We start from the raw sequence: 21,384 nt of genomic DNA, 5'->3' as shown, positions 1-21,384 counted from the left end.
AGGCACACATTTCAACTGCACTTCTAATGCACTACCCACTTACTCTATCTGAGGAAATTATAGATGTTCTTGAAGGGCAAACATCCAAAAGAGATGTTATTTCACTGTTTTTGATTGCAAGTAGACTACTGCTCTTAACTACGGCTCAAGTTTTTAGAATCACACTTGTGTGTCCCCTTGTCCTTGGTTTGCAGCCCTTGCCTCCGATTTTGCTTGGTAACACCATATCTCACGGGAGCAGAGATACCACAATCAGTTTAGTGTGACGCTCAGTGAATTCGAGTGTCGCACTAAGCCGATTGTGACAGCTTAGACATGTCTTCTCTGGTGACAGTTAATAATTAATGATAAATAGCTCATGCGCAATTCATTTTTCATGTAAATCATTTGGCACACAAAGAACTGTTATTGACATAGATATCCACAAGCCACCTACTGTCTGATGACTAGTGTCTCTATTCAATCCGCATCGCAGAAGTTCAGCTTTACAGCGCGATTAAAATTTAAAGGCAATGTTCACCGTAAATGCTGCATATGTCGGCTCAATCTGAAATTACCTTTACATTTCTATTGCAGATCTGTAAAGCGATTCAATAGAGCCCTAAAGCACACAGCACCCTGACAGCTTATGTTCAACATTGTTTTGTACCTTTACTTAACTAGGCAAGTCAGTTAAGAACAAATTCTTATTTACAATGATGGCCTATAGCGGCCAAACCCGGCCAACGCTGGGCCAATTGTGCGCCTCCCTATGGGACTCCCAATCACGGCCGGATGTGATACAGCCTGGATTCGAACCAGGAACTGTAGTGACACACTGAATTGCAGTGCCTTAGACCGCTACACCACTTGCGAGCTCAATATGGAATATGATTAGATGTCTGTGCTTATATATCCTACTAGCGCTGTATGAGACAAGCTGATGTGATCATTTCATAATTTGTCATTACTGTTCATCAACCATGGCAGAAAATATAATATTTAGTTAATTAAATGATTCCAAGAATAATTGCTTTTTAATTTTACTGAACAGAACCATTGTATTTCCTGCTGAGCAAGAAAAAAAAAAATACAGATACTTTTCATATTAGCAGATTTAAAATGCACAAAGACAGGCTATGCTATTTGTTACTGTTAGATGTACAGATTTGGTTTCCAGTGAGCACAGCTAGTGTGAGTTCAGTCTATTTGGTGCCACCCTGAGGATTATTGCTTGATAACATTATCACTCATGCAACATGAATAATAAGGCAGTATTGTACAGAGCAAAACAGTGGCTGAACCATTATGTCAGAGGTCACTGGATATGTTCACAGGTCATCATTATTACAGATATGTTGAAACCAAATATAACCTGAAACTCAAACTAAACCCAGGAAATCATTTCAGAAGATGAAATGGTTAGCCTTTTTGTGGGGCTAAGAGTGTGTGATTGAATAACTGAAAATGCTTCGTCTTCATTGGTTTGTGGAGCTTGGCAGTCTCAGACCAATGTGCTTCAGGCTGTTAGAAAAGAATGAGTTCTGACTCCTGTGGAAGTATTTTCTCTCTACAGTGCCCAGGACTCTCAGCTAACCAGCACATGCTAAACACAGACAGCTGAAAAGAGACAGGAGCATATGACAGCATACAAACACACATAGCACTTACTTTGTTATCACAAGCACATCCATTGGTTTTTACAAATCCAACCATGCTAAACATCTGCATTGATTGGTTATAAAGGCAAAGACATTAAGTGACACAGCTGGCATTGTCAGTCAAATGAAAAAGAACCTGAAAATAGAGTGGGATAACAGTAATTGACATGTATTCAACATCAGTCTTGCTGCAAAATACCAACACTTTCATACTAGCATGGAATTCTGCAGTGCCCCACCATAAACAGATGATTATATTGTGCAATGTGTTGCTATGACAATGACTACTCAGACTTGCCAGCATCCAGAACCTTCTATTACAATAAAGGAGTCTCTGGCTTGCACCTGGAGATTATACTATCTATGGAGAGTTTTAGTCTAGTGGGAGAAAATCCTGCACATTAAAACTTTAGATCAACACTAAAACAGAAACCATGTCTTTATTCCCCAATGTTACAGGGTACAAACAGCTCTCCAGCACGCCTGAGAAACTAAATGGAGCAATGAAAAAAAAATAATCAGGGAATAGAAGTGATTTGCATAAAAATGCATAAAAAATAAGTGAACTTGCATTTTACAAAATCTCATGAGTTCATGATTTGGAACAATTCACTGTAAAGTGCTTACTGATTTGAGGAAAGAATGTCACTTCCCTTTGAATAATCATACTCATTACAATTACACAGAGAGGTACAGCAATAGCCCCTCAATGGGCAAGCAATTACCAACCAGAAGACATGGGTCACATTTTATTTATTAGATAACTGCTTCCTTAATTTCCTTGTTAATGGTAATAATGAGAATCATGTACTGGTGGCCAGGACAATTCCAATTACACTTGCAATTCTCTAACATACAGTATCAAAACCTCAAGTCAAAGGTATTCCTCTAATCCTCTTACGGATTGGAATCCTTGAACAATAGGGATGGGGATGTGAGGAGAGGAGCTCTAGTATTCCGGAGGAGTGCGGCCGGGAGGTTGGGGTTGGCTAATCCCTCTGGAACTCTCTCCGGTCTCCTCCTCTTCTCCTTCTTCCCCCCTGGCATGGTGGGCTGGCCTGACAAAAGCAGGGATCTGTCCAGCTGATGCCTGCCTTCCTACAGGTCCTGAGAATCCACTGTTGTTCATTTAGCTCTCATTAGGAGGCATTTGTTTTTAAAATAAAATAAAAAATAAAAAACCTGGGGGTAGATAAACTTTCCCCCTGAATCCGCCTAAACCGAATATCCACCCACCCACCCCAATCATAACCATAAAAAAGGTAAAAACAAGGTCTACTGCAGAATGGCTTTACTCCTCACAGTCTGTCGGGGGCTGGAGCCCCTGGGAACTGAGGTGCGGTTGGTGGTCTTGCGGCTGTTCTGTCGTTTCTGAATAATCTTGGTGGCCGAAGGTTTCCGAGTGTCAGGCTGGCGCCTCCCCTGGGGGCCCCTCCGCTTGCCCCTCTTCCCCACCCGGCCCTTTCCGGCCCCCGCTGGTCACTTGCGCGAGTGCAGTGTGTCCTGGAACTTAGTGCTGGTGTAGCGGACATGGAAGCCTTTCTTGTTGATGGTGTCGTCAGAGTGGAACTTGATTACAATGGAGTCGCCGGCAGAGTAGATCTCCTCGGGAGGCTGGGGGAACAGAGGGGAAAAAAACACAGATTGAGTTAACGGCTGTCGGTTTCTGGCACTCTGACTGCACTTCAATTAAAACCAAATGATATCTCATAGATACAGACTGAGGGGACTGTAGCGTAAGGGAGGGGGAGGGCTGTTGGAGTGAACAACTTATTCTCCAATAAAACCCATAATGAGCTTTCCACCTTACTTTACAGTCTCAGTTTGCAATTTAGTCCAACATGTCTAAAAAAGGACTTGGAGGAAGTGGTAATTTTGGTACTGTGAGCATTATGTGCCCTCCAGCTCCTGCTAGAACTGATTTACAGTACCAGGCATCAGTAAAGTAGCTAGAGAGATAGAGAGACAGGCGTATTATTAAGTATGTTAAATGAAATCAAGGTTGTTCCATGGCCTATGGAGCTAACGTTTCAACTCCCCAGTGGCCTCATTGTTCCAGCTACCCCACACCCGCTGTAGCCTTAGCACTGATTCATTCTCAGTTACAGCTCAGTGCTGGAGACCATGATAGCCTATCACAAGCCAGCCAGGGCCTGCTCTTATTGAGCTCGGCTGCTACTGAAGCAATATTGTCCAACCCAGAGGAACACATCAACTTTAACAAAGTGATTAAAGATGGAGAGTGGAGTGGAAATCTTCACAACCATGGGGCCATTCTTTAACGCTCAAACACAGACACACAGTATTAAAGGTTATTCGACTGCAGAGGTAATTTTACACTGCCTCTGAAAGTGTTGTTTTAACACAGCTGCAGTGGTTCAATAAAACTAGGCCTGAATGAGAAATTATATTATGACAGTATATTGTTGGTGCTAGAAATTCTGTTGGGCAGAAAAAGCCTTTCAATAGATGAGGTTATCAGTGATTTTACCCCAGAGCCACAGTAGCGTCCCAGCCTTGGGGACTTGGTGTCAGCGCCATCAAAGAGCTCCATGTAGTCGTAGCCACAGTCAGCCTCCTCCTCGATTTCAAAGGTCTGGAATATGAGCTCCACCCCATAGCCTTTCTCAGCAGCAATCACCCACTGGCAGTCAGATGCACCGGGGTAGTTATTGTCCCCAAATTGAGCATGGGAGTACAGGTCTTTGGTCTTGACCTCAGCCTTGAGACGACCTCCACACTCTGGAGATAAACACCATAGACATCATTTAGAAGGAACTAACCAATGACAATTTATGAGAAACCACTGCAGTATTTATATTCACAAAGTGGGCTAGAGTCTAAGTTGTGATGGCAGTAATATACCTGCTGTGTGGGAGGCCTCGAAGCCCTTCTTCTGAACAGAGTTATCAGAGAAGAAGCGGATGAACATCTTGTTGGCGCTGGACATGATGGGAGGAGGCTTCTTGCTGCCACAGAAGCGACCCAGACTGGGGGCTTTGCTATCGCGCCCGTCATAGATCTCAATGTGGTCGTAGGCACACTCTAGATGGGCCTCCATGTCAATTTCATTGAAGGCCTAAGACAAAGCATGAGGGGAGAGAAATAAGGAAAGAAGGTCGCAGGTATACAGCCTGTTTTACAAAAGCTAGAATAGCGGAGTATGAAATATAATGGTTCCCTATCAGGGTAATAACCTTAAGAAACCAATTGGAATAAAGAGCATAAACACATGCAATCACTTTTCATTGGGTAGGCCAAGTTAACCATATTCAAAAATCTGAGATATGTACAGTCTGCCATGGACTGTACACATACAAACGGTATGATTGTGACAGAAGGGAGAGAGAGATTTGCGGTTAGGGGATTGTTTCAATCAAGCAGAGGCTGTGGTGCTCAGTACAGTACAGTGCAAAGTCCTCAATGGTTTCCACAGTTCACCCAAACACATGCATACCCATACCTACACACACACACATGCAATCTGTATGTTAAGACTGTAGAGAGAGTTGGAGGGGGACACATACGATTTTGATGCGATGGCCTGCGATGGTGGAGAGTGCCCAGGTGCATGCCTTCTTGCTGGGGTATTTATCTGGCCAATTGGGGCTTGTGATAGTGCCAGTCACACTGTTCACAACGTGATCACAGCCGGCTGGAAAAATACATCCACAAGATCAACATCGCTCCCCTGTATCATTACTGCTCCACACAGGCCAATGTTCAAACTCCACTCAGGAGCTGCACTGTGGTACTTGGCACAAGGGAGTGTGTACTTGCTCTCCTCCAATCATTGCAATAGGAAGGCATCCACTGGAGGCTGTTGAGGGGAGGACAGCTCATAATAATGTCTGGAACGGAGCCAATGGAATGGCATCAAACACATGGAAACCATGTGACTGATGCATTTGATACCATTCCACTTATTCCACTCCAACCATTATCTGTCTCCACAATTAAGGTGCCACCAACCTCCTGTGAAGTCATCCCCCTAAAAATAACCTCCAGAGCTCCAACCCGCATAAAATACATAAACCCAGAATCAATGTGCCAGTGGGTCTCAGTTTCAGTGTGCAGGTGGCCGATCGGTACCTTCTTTGCAGTCGTGTTTGTTCTCGTGCAGCACAAAGCCACTGCGGCACTGACAGCTGTAGCTTCCGAAGGTGTTGACACACTCGTGTTGGCAGCCTCCATTCTCCTTTGAGCACTCGTCTTTGTCTGGGGACATAAAGGGACACTACCTTCGTGAACGTTTCTCCCACACTACCACCCTGCCATTAGCACTCAAACACACTTGTGGGGTCGAATTGATTAACCTTCACTCATACACACAGAAACAGACTCTTGGAGGGAAAGACACACACACACACACACACACACACACACACACACACACACACACACACTCACCTGAGAAGAACTGAGCTTTGAATCCCTTCTTGGAGACTGTGTTGTCTGACTTAAACTCAATGCGCATGTTGTTGTACTGAGAGGTGATGGCCTCAGGTTTCTCTGCTCCACAGAATTTCCCATGTAGCCTTGAGTCTGCTGAGAGCCCACTGCGCACCTCCACATAGTCATATTTACACACCTGGACAGAGAAGCATCAGGTCATTACAACATGAAACATTTGGGAATGCAATTACAATTTGTACACAAATACGATGCACAGGAATATATACTATTACAAAGTACAATATAAGGACAACATTCTGTACTCTATGACAGACAGGAGGACAGATCCATGATGACACCACTAAGGCCCATGGAGATAGAACAAACCCAACCTGTGCACAGTCATAATAACCTCGGTGCTTACGTCATTGCCCTCCGTCTCAAAGACGTCAAAGAGCAGGGTGATGCGGTACTGTGTGGGCGCCACCAGCTGCCAGATACAGTTCTTGTTAGGGGGGTACTCTCTAGGCCAGCCTGGACTGGTGATGGAGCCGTTCAGTTTGGTGATGAAACCTCCACATGCAGCTAAACACACAGACAGACACATGTCCATATGAGAGAAGACCAGGACAATGGTTAAGATGTGCCTAAACTTCATATGGTTAGAAGGATAAAATGGTGTATATAAAAAAGGTGTATCAATGACCATCTATCTATATTGGTGGGATTTTATCCCCCAAAAAGCTTAAAAGCACAATGTATGTCATCCAAAAAGGTTAAGCTGGGTATTATTTAACCATTGAGGATAATTTTCTAACAGACAACCTGCTATATTTTTACCAAAAGCTGAAACATGTAGAAATGAATGTCACCCAAAAGGGTTAAGTTGGATAATTTTTCAACGTTTGAAGAACATGTCATAGCACGCCTCCTCTAGAGGCAGACAGTGGTCAGGTTTGTAAAACGAAAAGGTAAAACAATAAACCCCTGCATCAGCAGCACTTCTGTCTGTTTCTAATTTACAGATGATGGTTGAATTAGTCAGGATGTTTTCAACACTTGCTTTGGGCTCTGATTACCTGTGAAGTTGGGGTTGAATTTTGGTAGGGTGAGGGCAACAAATACAACCCCATTGGGTTGCAAAAAATCCAAATGACGAACTGTTGAGTACACAAATCTCTGGAGCTATTTTTTCTAGCTACTGTATGTGGGGCAACTGGTGTATTTGGGGGGCAGTGACTAAAGAACAGCACTGAACTGCATCACTGTGTGACCTGCAGTAGAGGAGGCATTATTGAGCAGGCTCTGGTCAGTATTCTGTACTCACCCTCACAGCTGCGCTTGTCGGCAGCCAGCTCATAGCCCGGGTCACAGGCACACTTGTAGCTGCCCAGTGTGTTGACACAGCGTTGCTCACAGCGACCATTGTCTGGCTTGGAGCACTCGTCCATCTCTACAACCACCACAACAACAACAGGTTAGCGCCCTTTACATGGCCTCACAACTCATTAGCCTACAAGTGCATCCCTCCAAAACTAAACCAAAGATAGATATTAAAAGGTCACAAATGATGAATGACGAAATTGTCTGTCCTGAATTATATATAATTTAACAAAACCAATCATGACAGAATTATCAAATTACTCAAAATTCACCTTGTAATGACATGATGCTGAGAGATTCATTACTATGAAACTTAGGCTGGTAATTTCTACAACAAGGGCATATGCCATCAGCAATGACTCTCTGGGTGTTTATTTATACAGTACAAAACCCTTGAGATCTGACCTTTGAAAAAGTTGGCAGCGAAGCCAGCCTTATTGACAGAGCCATCAGACACAAACTTCATCCAGAGCTGGTTGGAACTGGTCTTAATGTCATCTGGCTTGTCGTAACCACAGAAGCGTCCCACCAGTGGGCTGTTCTCGGAGTTCCCATCCCTCACCTCCAGGTAGTCATAGGCACAGCTGTCATGCCTCTCAATCTAAGAAAGGGATGGGTAAATGGGACAAGGTTAGAACTTCCAAGTCATTTTCATTCCTCATACACAAAGGTTGCAGAGGGCAATGATGTAGCGGTATGTAAAAATGTGATAATGGATAAGGGGGTGAAAGGAACAAGTAGAGGCCCGTATCTCTTACCTCAAAGGACTGGAAGGTCAGGCCGACGTGGAAGCCTTGAGACACACTGATCTTCCATATGCACACCTTGTTGGGCCGATAGTCGTCTGGGTAGTTAGGAGACTGGATCTGTCCGTTATCCTTCTTCACGTCTCCTCCACAGATGGCTGAATGGCAGAGAACATGCAGTGACGTCATAGCTATCTATCATCATCACATTTCTTTCAATGGGTTTTGTTTGATGGATTTCATAATGTGGATTAAATTAAATGGTTCCTATATTCAATACACCATGCTCTACAGCAGGGGGGGAGTAAAGTACGGCCCACGGGCCTTAGCCGGCTCATCGGGCACTTCAATTTACCCCTTTTTTCATGGTATACAATTGGTAATTACACTCTTGTCGCATCGCTGCAACTTCCGTACGGACTCGGGAGAGGAGAAGGCCGAGAGCCGTGCGTCCTCCAAAACACGACCCAGCCAAGCCGCACTGCTTCTTGACACAATGCCCGCTTAACCTGGAAGCCACCCGCACCAATGTGTCGGAGGAAACACCGTACACCTGGCGACCTTGTCAGCGTACATGCGCCCGGATCGCCACAGGAGTCACTAGAGCGCGATGGGACAAGGAAATCTCAGCCTGCCAAACCCTCTCCTAACCCGGACGACGCTGGGCCAATTAGACCCCACGGCCAGCTGTGACACAGCCTGGGATCGATGCAGTACCTTAGACCCCTGCGCCACTCAGGAGGCCCCTGCAAATTGATTTTAACGAACAATTGGTCCCCCAAAAAATGCGTCCCTCCGTTGAATTTGAAAATCCCGATGTGGCCCTCGAGCCAAAAAGTTTGCCCAACCCTGCTTTACAGTCTGGATACAATGTTACAATGAGCCAAGCTGATGTGCTGGATACATCAGCGTGGAGGCAGCCAGACTTGGGGATTTGACAGAATCACTGAGCTGCTTTCAGGCATGTTGTTCAATCTGTGACCCATGTGGCCAGTCAGTCAGCTGAGCTGTGTTGTTATGGGGCTGCTGGGGATTGGGCTCTGGCCTTACCTTCATACACAGCGGAGAAGCCCTTCCCCACCCAGTTACTGCTGCTGCGGAACTCGATCCACAAACGGCTGTCGGTGGAGATGATTGGTTCAGGCAGCTTATCCCCACAGAAACGACCTGGAAGACACACACCAGACCACCTTATTACACTCAGAACTACCTTTTGGTCCAGACACACTTGTGTTACATTTAAGTTTATTTTCAGCATCACTTTACCATAGTGTATGGGTCTAAGACATTCTTAAATCCTAACCTTTCAGAGGGGCTTTCCTGGAGTATCCATCTCTGATCTCAACATGGTCATACCAACACAGGTGACTCCTGTACAGATCCATGGAGGTGAAGTTCAGAATGATCTTAAAAACCAAGAGAGCATGATGGTTACTGACCAAATACAGTCCAAACAGTTTCAACATGAGAAGAAAACAAAAATCCAGTGCAGACTTTAAAATTGAGATTTTCTAAGATTATATCATCCTAAGGAAAACTTAGTTATGAATATAACTACTGTTCCCTGAAGGAGGGAATGAGGTATAACATACTGTGGGGAGTCAACAACCAATTATATTCACCTGAAGAAAATTGAAATTACACCCAACGGGCCAATGAATGCCGAGCCCGCCCTCGGAAGCCTTACCTTCCTGGCAATAATACTTGCATTAATTTCCTCAATTCAGTACTGCTCTTCAGTGATCCCAAACCCTCTGACGGCATGTGGCCAAAATATGTTATACTTCGTTCCCGCCTTCAGGGAACTGTAGTTATATTCATAACTGTACCTTCCCTTTCAGTCGGTCACTCTGTATAACATTCTATGGGGACATACAATCACGCCCCAAGCCAGCTCAGAGGGTACCAAACTAGCAGGCCCACATATCCAAAAAGGGGTTACAGAAGCCACCTTTTTCCCTAATACTTACGCGAGAAGCCTGAACTGTCAAAGCCCAATATAGGGAACCAGAACCTACTACAAATTGGCCATGCGCACTGACACGCTGCCACTGCAGCCCAAGTCCATAGACCCCATGGTTCCAATAATAATACTTACCTTGCCATCCTGAAATGCCAGTACTCATGCAAGAAACCGCAAGTCCAAAACAACAGAACACCTGTCGTGACTTGGTAAAGCGCACATGCGTGCTCCATAGTGTGCTGCATCAGCAGCCTGAGGCTCAAACCCACAGCAAACCTGCAGTAATCTGGAAACTGTGTACTCGCCGCTGCCATGGCAGACCAAGGCTCAAATCCACAGGAAACTGTGGTAACCATGATAATGCCCTCTTTACGCACTGCCGCACCATAAGGCTCAAACCCATAGGGAACTGTGGTAACCCGGATAAATGTGCAACCTGCGCACTGCATAAGACCCACTCCCGGACCCAGACATAAGAACACTATGAGCCACACTGGGACAGTTACATCCATATGATAAAACCTCGAAAAGGTATGTGGGGAATGCCCATGAAGCTGCCACACCCCTAGTAGAGTTAGCACACACACACACACACCGCTAGGCAACCCTTGTTCGTTACTGTCACATGCCAGGGAGATAGCCTCCACAGTCCAAAGACGTTGCTTAAAAGCACCCTATCCAGAGCTGGATTAGCAAAACAGACAAAAAGATGGTCACAAACATGGATATCCTTGGTCCTATCCATCCATATAAGTGAGTAACGCGTGCACCGGATACAGGCCATGCAACCTCCATTGTTCACTGGAAACAAACTGAGGAGGTTAAAAAAGGAACAGCTCAAAAGCCAGGAACCTGGAAGACTTAGGCATAACCTAGGAAGTAAAAGCTGCATTAGGACATAACATCACTTTGAAGTCGCTAAGTGCAAACTCCAAACAGGAAGGGTGTACTGATAGCGCGTGGAGATTGCCAATGCGCTTGGCCGGTGGCAAGGCCATGAAAAGGGCAGTCTTGTAGAAAATTACCTTCAGGTCCACAGACTCCAATGGTTCAAAGGGAGGCTCAAACAGTGTGTCCAGGACCAACACCAGGTCCCAGGTCGGTGCCATAGGCTTAGACACTGGTCTGAGCCACAGCATGCATTTCAGGAACCACACCACTAGAGGATGAGACCCAGGGGTAGGGCAGTCAATCCCTACATGACACGCCGAGATGGCAGCCATATAAATCTTCAATGTGGACAATGAAAGGCCCTGCTCAAAAAGCACTTGCAAGAACATCAAAATGTCCACCAAAGAGCTTTGAAAAGGAGAACTCCATCAACATGACATCAACCCTCAAACGCGCACCACTTATATATGTATATAACCCTCTCGTAGAGGGCGCATGTGCCGACTGTATAGTTTTAATCACGTTTGAGGGTAAACCCGTAGCTGTCAAATTCAACTTTTCAAGGGCCAAACCCACATCTTTGGTTGTGGGTGCCAAACTCTCTGTCCCGACGACATGGAACACTCCACGGGTCCCCGCCCTACAAGCGGATGATCTCCGGGAACCAGGGTTATCTGGGCCAATGGGGAGCCACCATAATCAACAACAGACCCTGCTAACGGACCCTCTCCATGGTGGCCTGAATCAGGTCCACCGGAGGAAACGCATAGAGCAGGGTCCGAGGTCACTGATATGCCAAAGCATCCGTTCCCAACCGAGCGCCCAGATCCCTCATTGAGAAGAACAGACAACAATGCGCGTTTTCTCGCATTGCGTAAAGATCTACCTTGGCCCTGCCGAACCGGTCCCATATCTGGACAACCACCGTGGGGTGCAGTCTCCCCTCCGTAGAGATAGGACCCTCCCCCCCGGAAAGTAGATCCGCACCCACGTTGAGAGACCTGGGAAGATATGTCGTCCTGAGTGACAGGAAATGTGCACTGCTCCATACGAGCAGATAATGGGCCAGGTTTTGGAGAGAGAGAGACCACGTCCCCCACTGCCTGTTGATGAATACCGTCGCTGTCCAGTTGTCGGACCTTACCAACACATGCTGGCCCTCCAACGTTGGAAAGAAACGCCTCAGCACTAGCAAAACAGTCAGTAGCTCTAGGTAATTGATATGCAGCGCCTTTGCGCTGATGATCAAATCCCTCTTTCCGAGTACCCCACACACAGCGCTCCCCATCCCAGTAAGTTATCAACCACCGGGACACTACCTGACAAATGAGAACCCCTTTCCACAGCAGTCGTGGGTCCCTCCAAGAAGTCAACGCCCTTAGGCACGACTGGGATACCTTGAGCAACCGAAGGCAGTGGTGAGATGCATCCAGATGCATAGCAATTACCCAGTGCTGAAACAGACACATCAACAGAAGTCCCAGAAGCACCACAGCTATCAGAGGGCATCAAACCCAATAACGAAAAGGCACAAGCGAAAAAAGTGCCCCAGCTGAATCCATGCCAGAAGAGCATATTGAGAACAGAGTCCAGACGAGACCCAGTAACTGAATGCGCTGAGCCAGAGTCAAACAACTTTTTTTCTGATTCACTATGAACCCCAGAGACTGAATATGGGAAACCAGCGTGGCAGTGTGGAGCTCCACCTGTTCGCTCGACTCCGCTACGACCAGCCAATACTCTGATCCCTGTCACCGCACAAGTGCCAAAGCCACCTCCACCACCATAGAAAAGGTGCAGGGCAAAAGGGAAAGCCCGAAAGGCAGGACCAGAAACTCGTAAGCCACACCCTTGAAATGAAACCTCAGAAACGTTCTATAGAGAATATGCATACACATAAAAAAATATTAATCCTTCAGGATGTGAACCAATCGCTGGGACTCAGCGACTGCAATAGCTCGCAAAGTGTGAGCTTTTTAAACTTCAAACCTTGAGGTTCTTATTTAAAACACGCAAGTCCAGGATGGGACGCAACGTTCCATCGCTCTTGGGAACTAACAAGCACTGGCTATACCAACCGCTCTGTACTTCTGACACAGAGACCACCCGAATAGCCTGCTTTTGAAGGAGAGAGTAAATCTCCTCTCTCAAGACAGGCGTTAGGACCTCGGGGACTATTGATGTAATGATGCAACGAAAAGGAGGAAGACGCATGGGCGAACTGCAGACCGTACCCTCTCATCACCGTCTTCATCACCCATGGTGAAACTGCACATGCCCACCACTGGACGGAGCATGCTGCCAATCTCCCATACATTATCTACTGAAGGGGCAAAGCACCAGCTTGAGGACTGGGATAATTAGGTTTTTCTACGATGCTTGTTCTCATATCCAACACTCTTGACAACTGTGTGTCTGAATGTGGGGAAGGAACTGTGTTTATTATGCCCACACCTGGACGATACCGTACTTTCGATACCCCTGAACACAGAGGAACCTTGGGTAGAAGCAATGTGCTTTAATGGTACCGAAGTTCTGATACCGAGCCCAAACCGGGTTTGGGGACTTCGGCAACTAGTAACTTGCCCCCATTGATCGAGCCACTTTGGAGCACTGCTACCACCGTAAATGCTTGGGGAGGAGGGCCCCAAGAACACTTCCAGTCCCCCAGCCTCCAGCTAGTGTCGCGAGGTCTGCTTTTGCACCCATACCGCGGAAGAATCCACTTTCACCCCACTCTCCTTCGACCCAGCACAGAGTCCGTGCCAAGACATCCACCGCTGCCCAGAAGCACAAAGACGGTCAAAAACAGACATCTAAGACACCCCTGGCCCAGGGAATCCCGCCTCTGGCCTGGACACTTTCCTTCACTCCTCAGGAACTGCCGAGCCTTGTGGGAAAAGGACTCGTAGAGCTGTGTCCTGATTTTGTTTCTCCTCGAAACAGGACTGTTTCATCCAAATACATCACCATCCACCAATATTTTACCCACAGCCAGGATAGTACAGCGGGACAGACGCAGCACAAAATCAGCAATAGCCCCGATTTCGTCGAGAAGCTCAGAAACCGGCTTCCCCGCCTCCATGGTCTTATTCAGTTCCTGCAGAAAATGTATATGATACAGTGCATTCGAGAAGTATGCAGACGCCTCCCCTTTTTCCACATTTTGTTCTCTTACAGCCTTATTATAAAATGGATAAACAAATAATAATAATCTCAATCTACATATAATACCCAATAATGACAAAGCAATAACAGGTTAAGACATTTTAGCAAATGTCAATAAAAATTGTTTTAATTATTTGCATAAGTATTCAGACCCTCTGCTATTAGACTCGAAATTGAGCTCAGGTGCATCCTGTTTCCATTTATCATCCTTGAGATGTTTCTACAACTGATTGGAGTCCACCTGTGATAAAATTGTATTGATTGGACATGATTTGGAAACGCACACACCTGTCTATATAAGGTCCCACAGTTGACAGTGCATGTCAGAGCATAAACCAAGCTATGAGGATTAAGGAATTATCCGTAGAGGTCTGAAAAATAATTGTGTGGAGGCACAGATATGGGGAAGGGTACCAAAAAAGTTCTGCTGCATTGAAGGTCGTCAAGAACACAGTGGCCTCCATCATTCTTAAATGGAAGAAGTTTAGAACCGCCCGGCCAAACAGCAATCGGAGGAGAAGGGCCTTGGTTAGAGAGGTGACCAAGAACCCAATGGTCACTCTGACAGAGCTCCAGAGTTCCTCTGTGGAGATGGGAGAACCTTCCAGAAAGACAACCATCTCTGGAGCAATCCACCAATCAGGCCTTTATGGTAGAGTGGTCAGACGGAAGCCGCCACTCAGTAAAAGGCACCTAAATGACTCTCAGACCATGAGAAACAAGATTCTCTAGTCTGATGAAACCAAGATTGAACTCTTTACTCTTTGGCCTGAATGCCAAGCGTCATATCTGGAGCAAACCTAACGCAAACATTACCGTGAACCATGGTGGTGGCAGCATCATGCGGTGGGGATGTCTTTCAGCGGCAGAGACTTGGAGACTAGTCAGGATCGAGGTAAAGATGAACAGAGCAAAGCACAGAGATCCTTGATGAAAACCTGCTCCAGAGCGCTCAGGAACTCAGACTGGGGCGAAGGTTCACCTTCCAACAGGACAACGACCCTAAGCACACAGTCAAGACAGCGCAGGAGTGGCTTCAGGACAAGTCTCTGAATGTCCTTGAGTGGTCCAGCAAGAGCCCGGACTTGAACCCGATTGAACATCTCTGGAGAGACTTGCAAATAGCTGTGCAGCGACACTCCCCATCCAACCTGACAGCGCTTGAGTGGATCTGCAGAAATTAATGGGAGAAACTCCCCAAATACAGGTGTGCCAAGCTTGTAGCGTCATACCCAAAAAGACTCAAGGCTCTAATCGCTGCCAAAGGTGCTTCAACAAAGTACTGAGTAAAGGGTCTGGATACTTACTTAAATGTGATATTTCAGTTATTTCTTTTTAATACATTTGCAAAAATTTAATTATGGGGTATTGTGTGTAGATAGATCAGGGGAAAAAAATTATTTAATACATTTTAGACAAAGGCCGTAACGTAACAAAATGGAAAAAGGCAAGTGGTCTGAATACTTCCCGAATGCATTGTACATCTGCAGCATTGTGACCATATTCAATGACTAGGCCGCCACACCCTTAGCCTGGTACACTTTGTCCAGCTAATCCGCTGAGAACTGGCACTGTTTATTTGGAAGCACCGTGCTAGGATTAGCCCCATTGTTAGCCCCACAGGCTAAGAACACTACATGACCAAAAGTATGTGGACACCTGCTCGTCGAACATCTCATTCCAAAATGATGGGCATTAATATGGAGTTGGTCCCCCCTTTGCTGCTATAACAGCCTCCACTCTTCTGGGAAAGCTTTCCACTAGATGCGGGAACTTGCTTCCATTCAGCCACAAGAGCATTAGTGAGGTCGGGCACTGATGTTGGGCGATTAGGCCTGGCTCGCAGTTGGCATTCAAATTCATCCCAAAGGTGTTCGATGGGGTTCAGGTCAGGGCTCTGTGCAGGTCAGGGATCTACCTGCCTCCTGTTTCCGGTCACAACTTGCAGACTTGTTTACGTGCTGCTGTGCGTTTTGTTGCCAATCTTACTTTGCTACCTGACTACTTCACGGTTTTTACTTTTTCATTACCGTATATTTTTTGTTTTTCCCTCACTCAACTTTTTTCATTCAACTTTTTCACCCCGGCGGTTTTATCTGGACATGGTTCGTCAGGACTTCAAACAGCCGAAACTAAGTAACATTAACATGATGCCTTCTAATTGCAGTCGTTGTACTCATAATATACAGGAGAACGATCGCCTTACGGCGAGGATAGCTGTGCTGCAAGCCCAGCTTCAGACGCAATCGTTAGGCAAGGGCAATTTCAGTGTAGGAAAGGATGAAACGGCGTCTGTGCCACCAGTAAGTACAGATAGTAACGTTAGTATAAATCCCCTCGCACAGTCCCCGCAGCCGGACAACTTTCTCATGGCTTCTGGAGGGAAACGCTGTAGGAATGCTCAACCGGTGTCACTTATTCAGCCGACAGAAACTTTCAACCGGTTTTCCCCATTAAGCGAGTCGGAGTCAGAGGCCGAGACTTCTCTGGTCTCTGCTCCTCCCGTTATGGGGTCTGAGACGCCGAAGCCTCTCACCATTAGCTCTGACAAATTGAAAACCCTAGTCATTGGCGACTCCATTACCCGCAGTATTAGACTTCAAATGAATCATCCAGCGATCATACACTGTTTACCAGGGGGCAGGGCTACGTTAAGGCTAATCTAAAGACGGTGCGGGCTAAAGCTAAAACTGGCGAGTGTAGAGAGTATAGAGATATTGTTATCCATGTCGGCACCAACGATGTTAGGATGAAACAGTCAGAGGTCACCAAGCGCAACATAGCTTCAGCGTGTAAATCAGCTAGAAAGATGTGTCGGCATCGATTAATTGTCTCTGGCCCCCTCCCAGTTAGGGGGAGTGATGAGCTCTACAGCAGAGTCTCACAACTCAATCGCTGGTTGAAAACTGTTTTCTGCCCCTCCCAAAAGATAGAATTTGTAGATAATTGGCCCTCTTTCTGGGACTCACCAACAAACAGGGCCAAGCCTGGCCTGTTGAGGAGTGACGGACTCCATCCTAGCTGGAGGGGTGCTCTCATCTTATCTACGAACATAGACAGGGCTCTAACTCCTCTAGCTCCACAATGAGATAGGGTGCAGACCAGGCAGCAGGCTGTTAACCAGCCTGCCAGCTTAGTGGAGTCTGCCACTAGCACAGTCAGTGTAGTCAGCTCAGCTATCCCCATTGAGACCGTGTCTGTGCCTCGACCTAGGTTGGGCAAAATTAAAGATGGCGGTGTTCGCCTTAGCAATCTCACTAGTATAAAGACCTCCTCCATCCCTGCCATTATTGAAAGAGCTTGTGATACCTCACATCTCAAAATAGGACTACTTAATGTTAGATCCCTCACTTCAAAGGCAGTTATAGTCAATGAACTAATCACTGATCATAATCTTGATGTGATTGGCCTGACTGAAACATGGCTTAAGCCTGATGAATTTACTGTGTTAAATGAGGCCTCACCCCTGGTTACACTAGTGACCATATCCCCCGCGCATCCCGCAAAGGTGGAGGTGTTGCTAACATTTACGATAGCAAATTTCAATTTACAAAAAAAAAAAACAACAACGACGTTTTCGTCTTTTGAGCTTCTAGTCATGAAATCTATGCAGCCTACTCAATCACTTTTTATAGCTACTGTTTACAGGCCTCCTGGGCCATATGCAGCGTTCCTCACTGAGTTCCCTGAATTCCTATCGGACCTTGTGGTCATCGCAGATAATATTCTAATTTTTGGTGACTTTAATATTCACATGGAAAAGTCCACAGACCCACTCCAAAAGGCCTTCGGAGCCATCATCGACTCAGTGGGTTTGTCCAACATATCTCTGGACCTACTCACTGCCACAGTCATACTCTGGACTTAGTTTTGTCCCATGGAATAAATGTTGTGGATCTTAATGTTTTTCCTCATAATCCTGGACTATCGGACCACCATTTTATTACGTTTGCAATCGCAACAAATAATCTGCTCAGACCCCAACCAAGAAGCAATAAAAGTCGTGCTATAAATTCTCAGACAACCCAAAGATTCCTTGATGCCCTTCCAGACTCCCTCTGCCTGCCCAAGGACGTCAGAGGACAAAAATCAGTTAACCACCTAACCGAGGAACTCAATTTAACCTTGCACAATACCCTAGATGCAGTTGCACCCCTAAAAACTAAAAACATTTGTCATAAGAAACTAGCTCCCTGGTATACAGAAAATACACGAGCTCTGAAGCAAGCTTCCAGAAAATTGGAACGGAAATGGCGCCACACCAAACTGGAAGTCTTCCGACTAGCTTGGAAAGACAGTACCGTGCAGTATCGAAGAGCCCTCACTGCTGCTCGATCATCCTATTTTTCCAACTTAATTGAGGAAAATAAGAACAATCCAAAATGTCTTTTTGATACTGTCGCAAAGCTAACTAAAAAGCAGCATTCCCCAAGAGAGGATGGCTCTCACTTCAGCAGTAATGAATTCATGAACTTCTTTGAGGAAAAGATCATGATCATTAGAAAGCAAATTACGGACTCCTCTTTAAATCTGCGTATTCCTCCAAAGCTCTGCTGTCCTGAGTCTGCACAACCCTGCCAGGACCTAGGATCAAGGGAAATACTAAAGTGTTTTAGCACTATATCTCTTGACACAATGATGAAAATAATCATGGCCTCTAAACCCTCAAGCTGCATACTGGACCCTATTCCAACTAAACTACTGAAAGAGCTGCTTTCTGTGCTTGGCCCTCCTATGTTGAACATAATAAACGGCTCTCTATCCACTGGATGTGTACCAAGCTCACTAAAAGTGGCAGTAATAAAGCCTCTCTTGAAAAAGCCGAATCTTGACCCAGAAATTATAAAAAAAACTATCGGCCTATATCGAATCTTCCATTACTCTCAAAAAATTTTGAAAAAGCTGTTGCGCAGCAACTCACTGCCTTCCTGAAGACAAACAATGTATACGAAACGCTTCAGTCTGGTTTTAGACCCCATCATAGCACTGAGACTGCACTTGTGAAGGTGGTAAATGACCTTTTAATGACGTCAGACCGAGGCTCTGCATCTGTCCTCGTGCTCCTAGATCTTAGTGCTGCTTTTGATACCATCGACCACCACATTCTTTTGGAGAGATTGGAAACCCAAATTGGTCTACATGGACAAGTTCTGGCCTGGTTTAGATCTTATCTGTTGGAAAGATATCCGTTTGTCTCTGTGAATGGTTTGTCCTCTGACAAATCAATTGTAAATTTCAGTGTTCCTCAAGGTTCCGTTTTAGGACCACTATTGTTTTCACTATATATTTTAACTCTTGGGGATGTCATTCGAAAACATAATGTTAAATTTCACTGCTATGCGGATGACACACAGCTGTACATTTCAATGAAACATGGTGAAGCCCCAAAATTGCCCTCGCTAGAAGCCTGTGTCTCAGACATAAGGAAGTGGATGGCTGCGAACTTTCTACTTTTAAACTCGGACAAAACAGAGATGCTTGTTCTAGGTCCCAAGAAACAAAGAGATCTTCTGTTGAATCTGACAATTAATCTGGATGGTTGTACAGTTGTCTCAAATAAAACTGTGAAGGACCTCGGCGTTACTCTGGACCCTGATCTCTCTTTTGAAGAACATATCAAGACTGTTTCAAGGACAGCTTTTTTCCATCTACGTAACATTGCAAAAATCAGAAACTTTCTGTCCAAAAATGACGCAGAAAAATGTATACATGCCTTTGTTACTTCTAGGTTGGACTACTGCAATGCTCTACTTTCCGGCTACCCGAATAAAGCACTAAATAAACTTCAGTTAATGCTAAATACGGCTGCTAGAATCCTGACTAGAACCAAAACATTTGATCATATTACTCCGGTGCTAGCCTCCCTACACTGGCTTCCTGTTAAGGCAAGGGCTGATTTCAAGGTTTTACTGCTAACCTACAAAGCATTACATGGGCTTGCTCCTACCCATCTTTCCAATTTGGTCCTGCCGTACATACCTACACGTACGCTACGGTCACAAGACGCGGGCCTCCTATTTGTTCCTAGAATTTCTAAGCAAACAGCTGGAGGCAGGGCTTTCTCCTATAGAGCTCAATTTTTATGGAATAGTCTGCCTACCCATGTGAGAGACGCAGACTCAGTCTCAACCTTTAAGTCTTTACTGAAGACATATCTCTTCAGTAGGTCCTATGATTAAGTGTAGTCTGGCCCAGGGGTGTGAAGGTGAACGGAAAGGCTGGAGCAACGAACCGCCCTTGCTGTCTCTGCCTGGCCGGTTCCCCTCTTTCCACTGGGATTCTCTGCCTCTACCCCTATTACAGGGGCTGAGTCACTGGCTTACTGGTGTTCTTCCATGCCGTCCCTGGGAAGGGTGCGTCACTTGAGTGGGTTGAGTCACTGATGTGGTCTTCCTGTCTGGGTTGGCGCCCCACCTTGGGTTGTGCCGTGACGGAGATCTTTGTGGGCTATACTCAGCCTTGTCCCGGGATGGTATGTTGGTGGTTGGAGATATCCCTCCAGTGGTGTGGGGGCTGTGCTTTGGCAAAGTGGGTGGGGTTATATCCTACCTATTTGGCCCTGTCCGGGGGTTTCATCGGATGGGGCCACAGTGTCTCCTGACCCCTCCTGTCTCAGCCTCCAGTATTTATGCTGCAGTAGTTTATGTGTCGGGGGGCTAGGGTCAGTCTGTCACATCTGGAGTATTTCTCGTCTTTTCCGGTGTCCTGTGTGAATTTAAATATGCTCTCTCTAATTCTCTCTTGGAGGACCTGAGCCCTAGGACTCGCTAGTGAGTGTTGCAACTGAGGACTGACAATTTTTACGCACTACCACTTTACGGCCGAGCCGTTCTTGCTCCTAGACATTTCCACTTCACAGTAACAGCACTTACAGTTGACTTGGGGAAGCTCTAGCAGGGCAGAAATTTGACGAACTGACTTGTTGGAACAGTGGCAGCCTATGACGGTGCCCACGTTGAAAGTCACTGAGCTCTTCAGTAAGGCCATTCTACTGCAAATGCTTGTCTATAGAGATTGCATGGCTATGTGCTTGATTTTATATACCTGTCAGCAATGGGTGTGGCTGAAATGGCCGAATCCACTAATTTAAAGGGTTTCCACATACACTATATATATACAAAAGTAACTCGCCAGCTTTCCATCCATCAGCACTGTGCAAACAAGCCCAGCTTTCTCTATATCCTCTACATTCATGATC

General features: G+C 45.9%; 1 protein-coding gene across 3 annotated transcripts in view; it reads right to left on the bottom strand.

Annotated features, from left to right (window-relative positions):
• Nucleotides 1-997: 997 nt before the first annotated feature.
• Nucleotides 998-21,384, bottom strand: part of LOC106585594 (bone morphogenetic protein 1) — a 68,569-nt gene continuing 48,182 nt past the window's right edge. For all 3 annotated transcript variants that reach the window (XM_014171981.2, XM_014171980.2, XM_045706703.1), the window contains 12 exons: nucleotides 9,468-9,570; nucleotides 9,215-9,331; nucleotides 8,177-8,322; nucleotides 7,824-8,019; nucleotides 7,363-7,488; nucleotides 6,460-6,620; nucleotides 6,051-6,231; nucleotides 5,733-5,858; nucleotides 5,168-5,295; nucleotides 4,506-4,719; nucleotides 4,132-4,382; nucleotides 998-3,254 (listed from right to left, as the gene is read on the bottom strand). In XM_014171981.2, coding sequence (XP_014027456.2) covers nucleotides 3,120-3,254; nucleotides 4,132-4,382; nucleotides 4,506-4,719; nucleotides 5,168-5,295; nucleotides 5,733-5,858; nucleotides 6,051-6,231; nucleotides 6,460-6,620; nucleotides 7,363-7,488; nucleotides 7,824-8,019; nucleotides 8,177-8,322; nucleotides 9,215-9,331; nucleotides 9,468-9,570 — 1,884 coding nt within the window. In that variant the 3' untranslated portion in view covers nucleotides 998-3,119. The remainder of the gene's footprint in view (nucleotides 3,255-4,131; nucleotides 4,383-4,505; nucleotides 4,720-5,167; nucleotides 5,296-5,732; nucleotides 5,859-6,050; nucleotides 6,232-6,459; nucleotides 6,621-7,362; nucleotides 7,489-7,823; nucleotides 8,020-8,176; nucleotides 8,323-9,214; nucleotides 9,332-9,467; nucleotides 9,571-21,384) is intronic.

The sequence above is a fragment of the Salmo salar genome, chromosome ssa24, assembly GCF_905237065.1.
Source record: "Salmo salar chromosome ssa24, Ssal_v3.1, whole genome shotgun sequence".
In the NCBI taxonomy this organism is placed as follows: Eukaryota; Metazoa; Chordata; class Actinopteri; order Salmoniformes; family Salmonidae; genus Salmo; species Salmo salar.
This window is presented reverse-complemented; position numbering and strand designations above follow the sequence as displayed.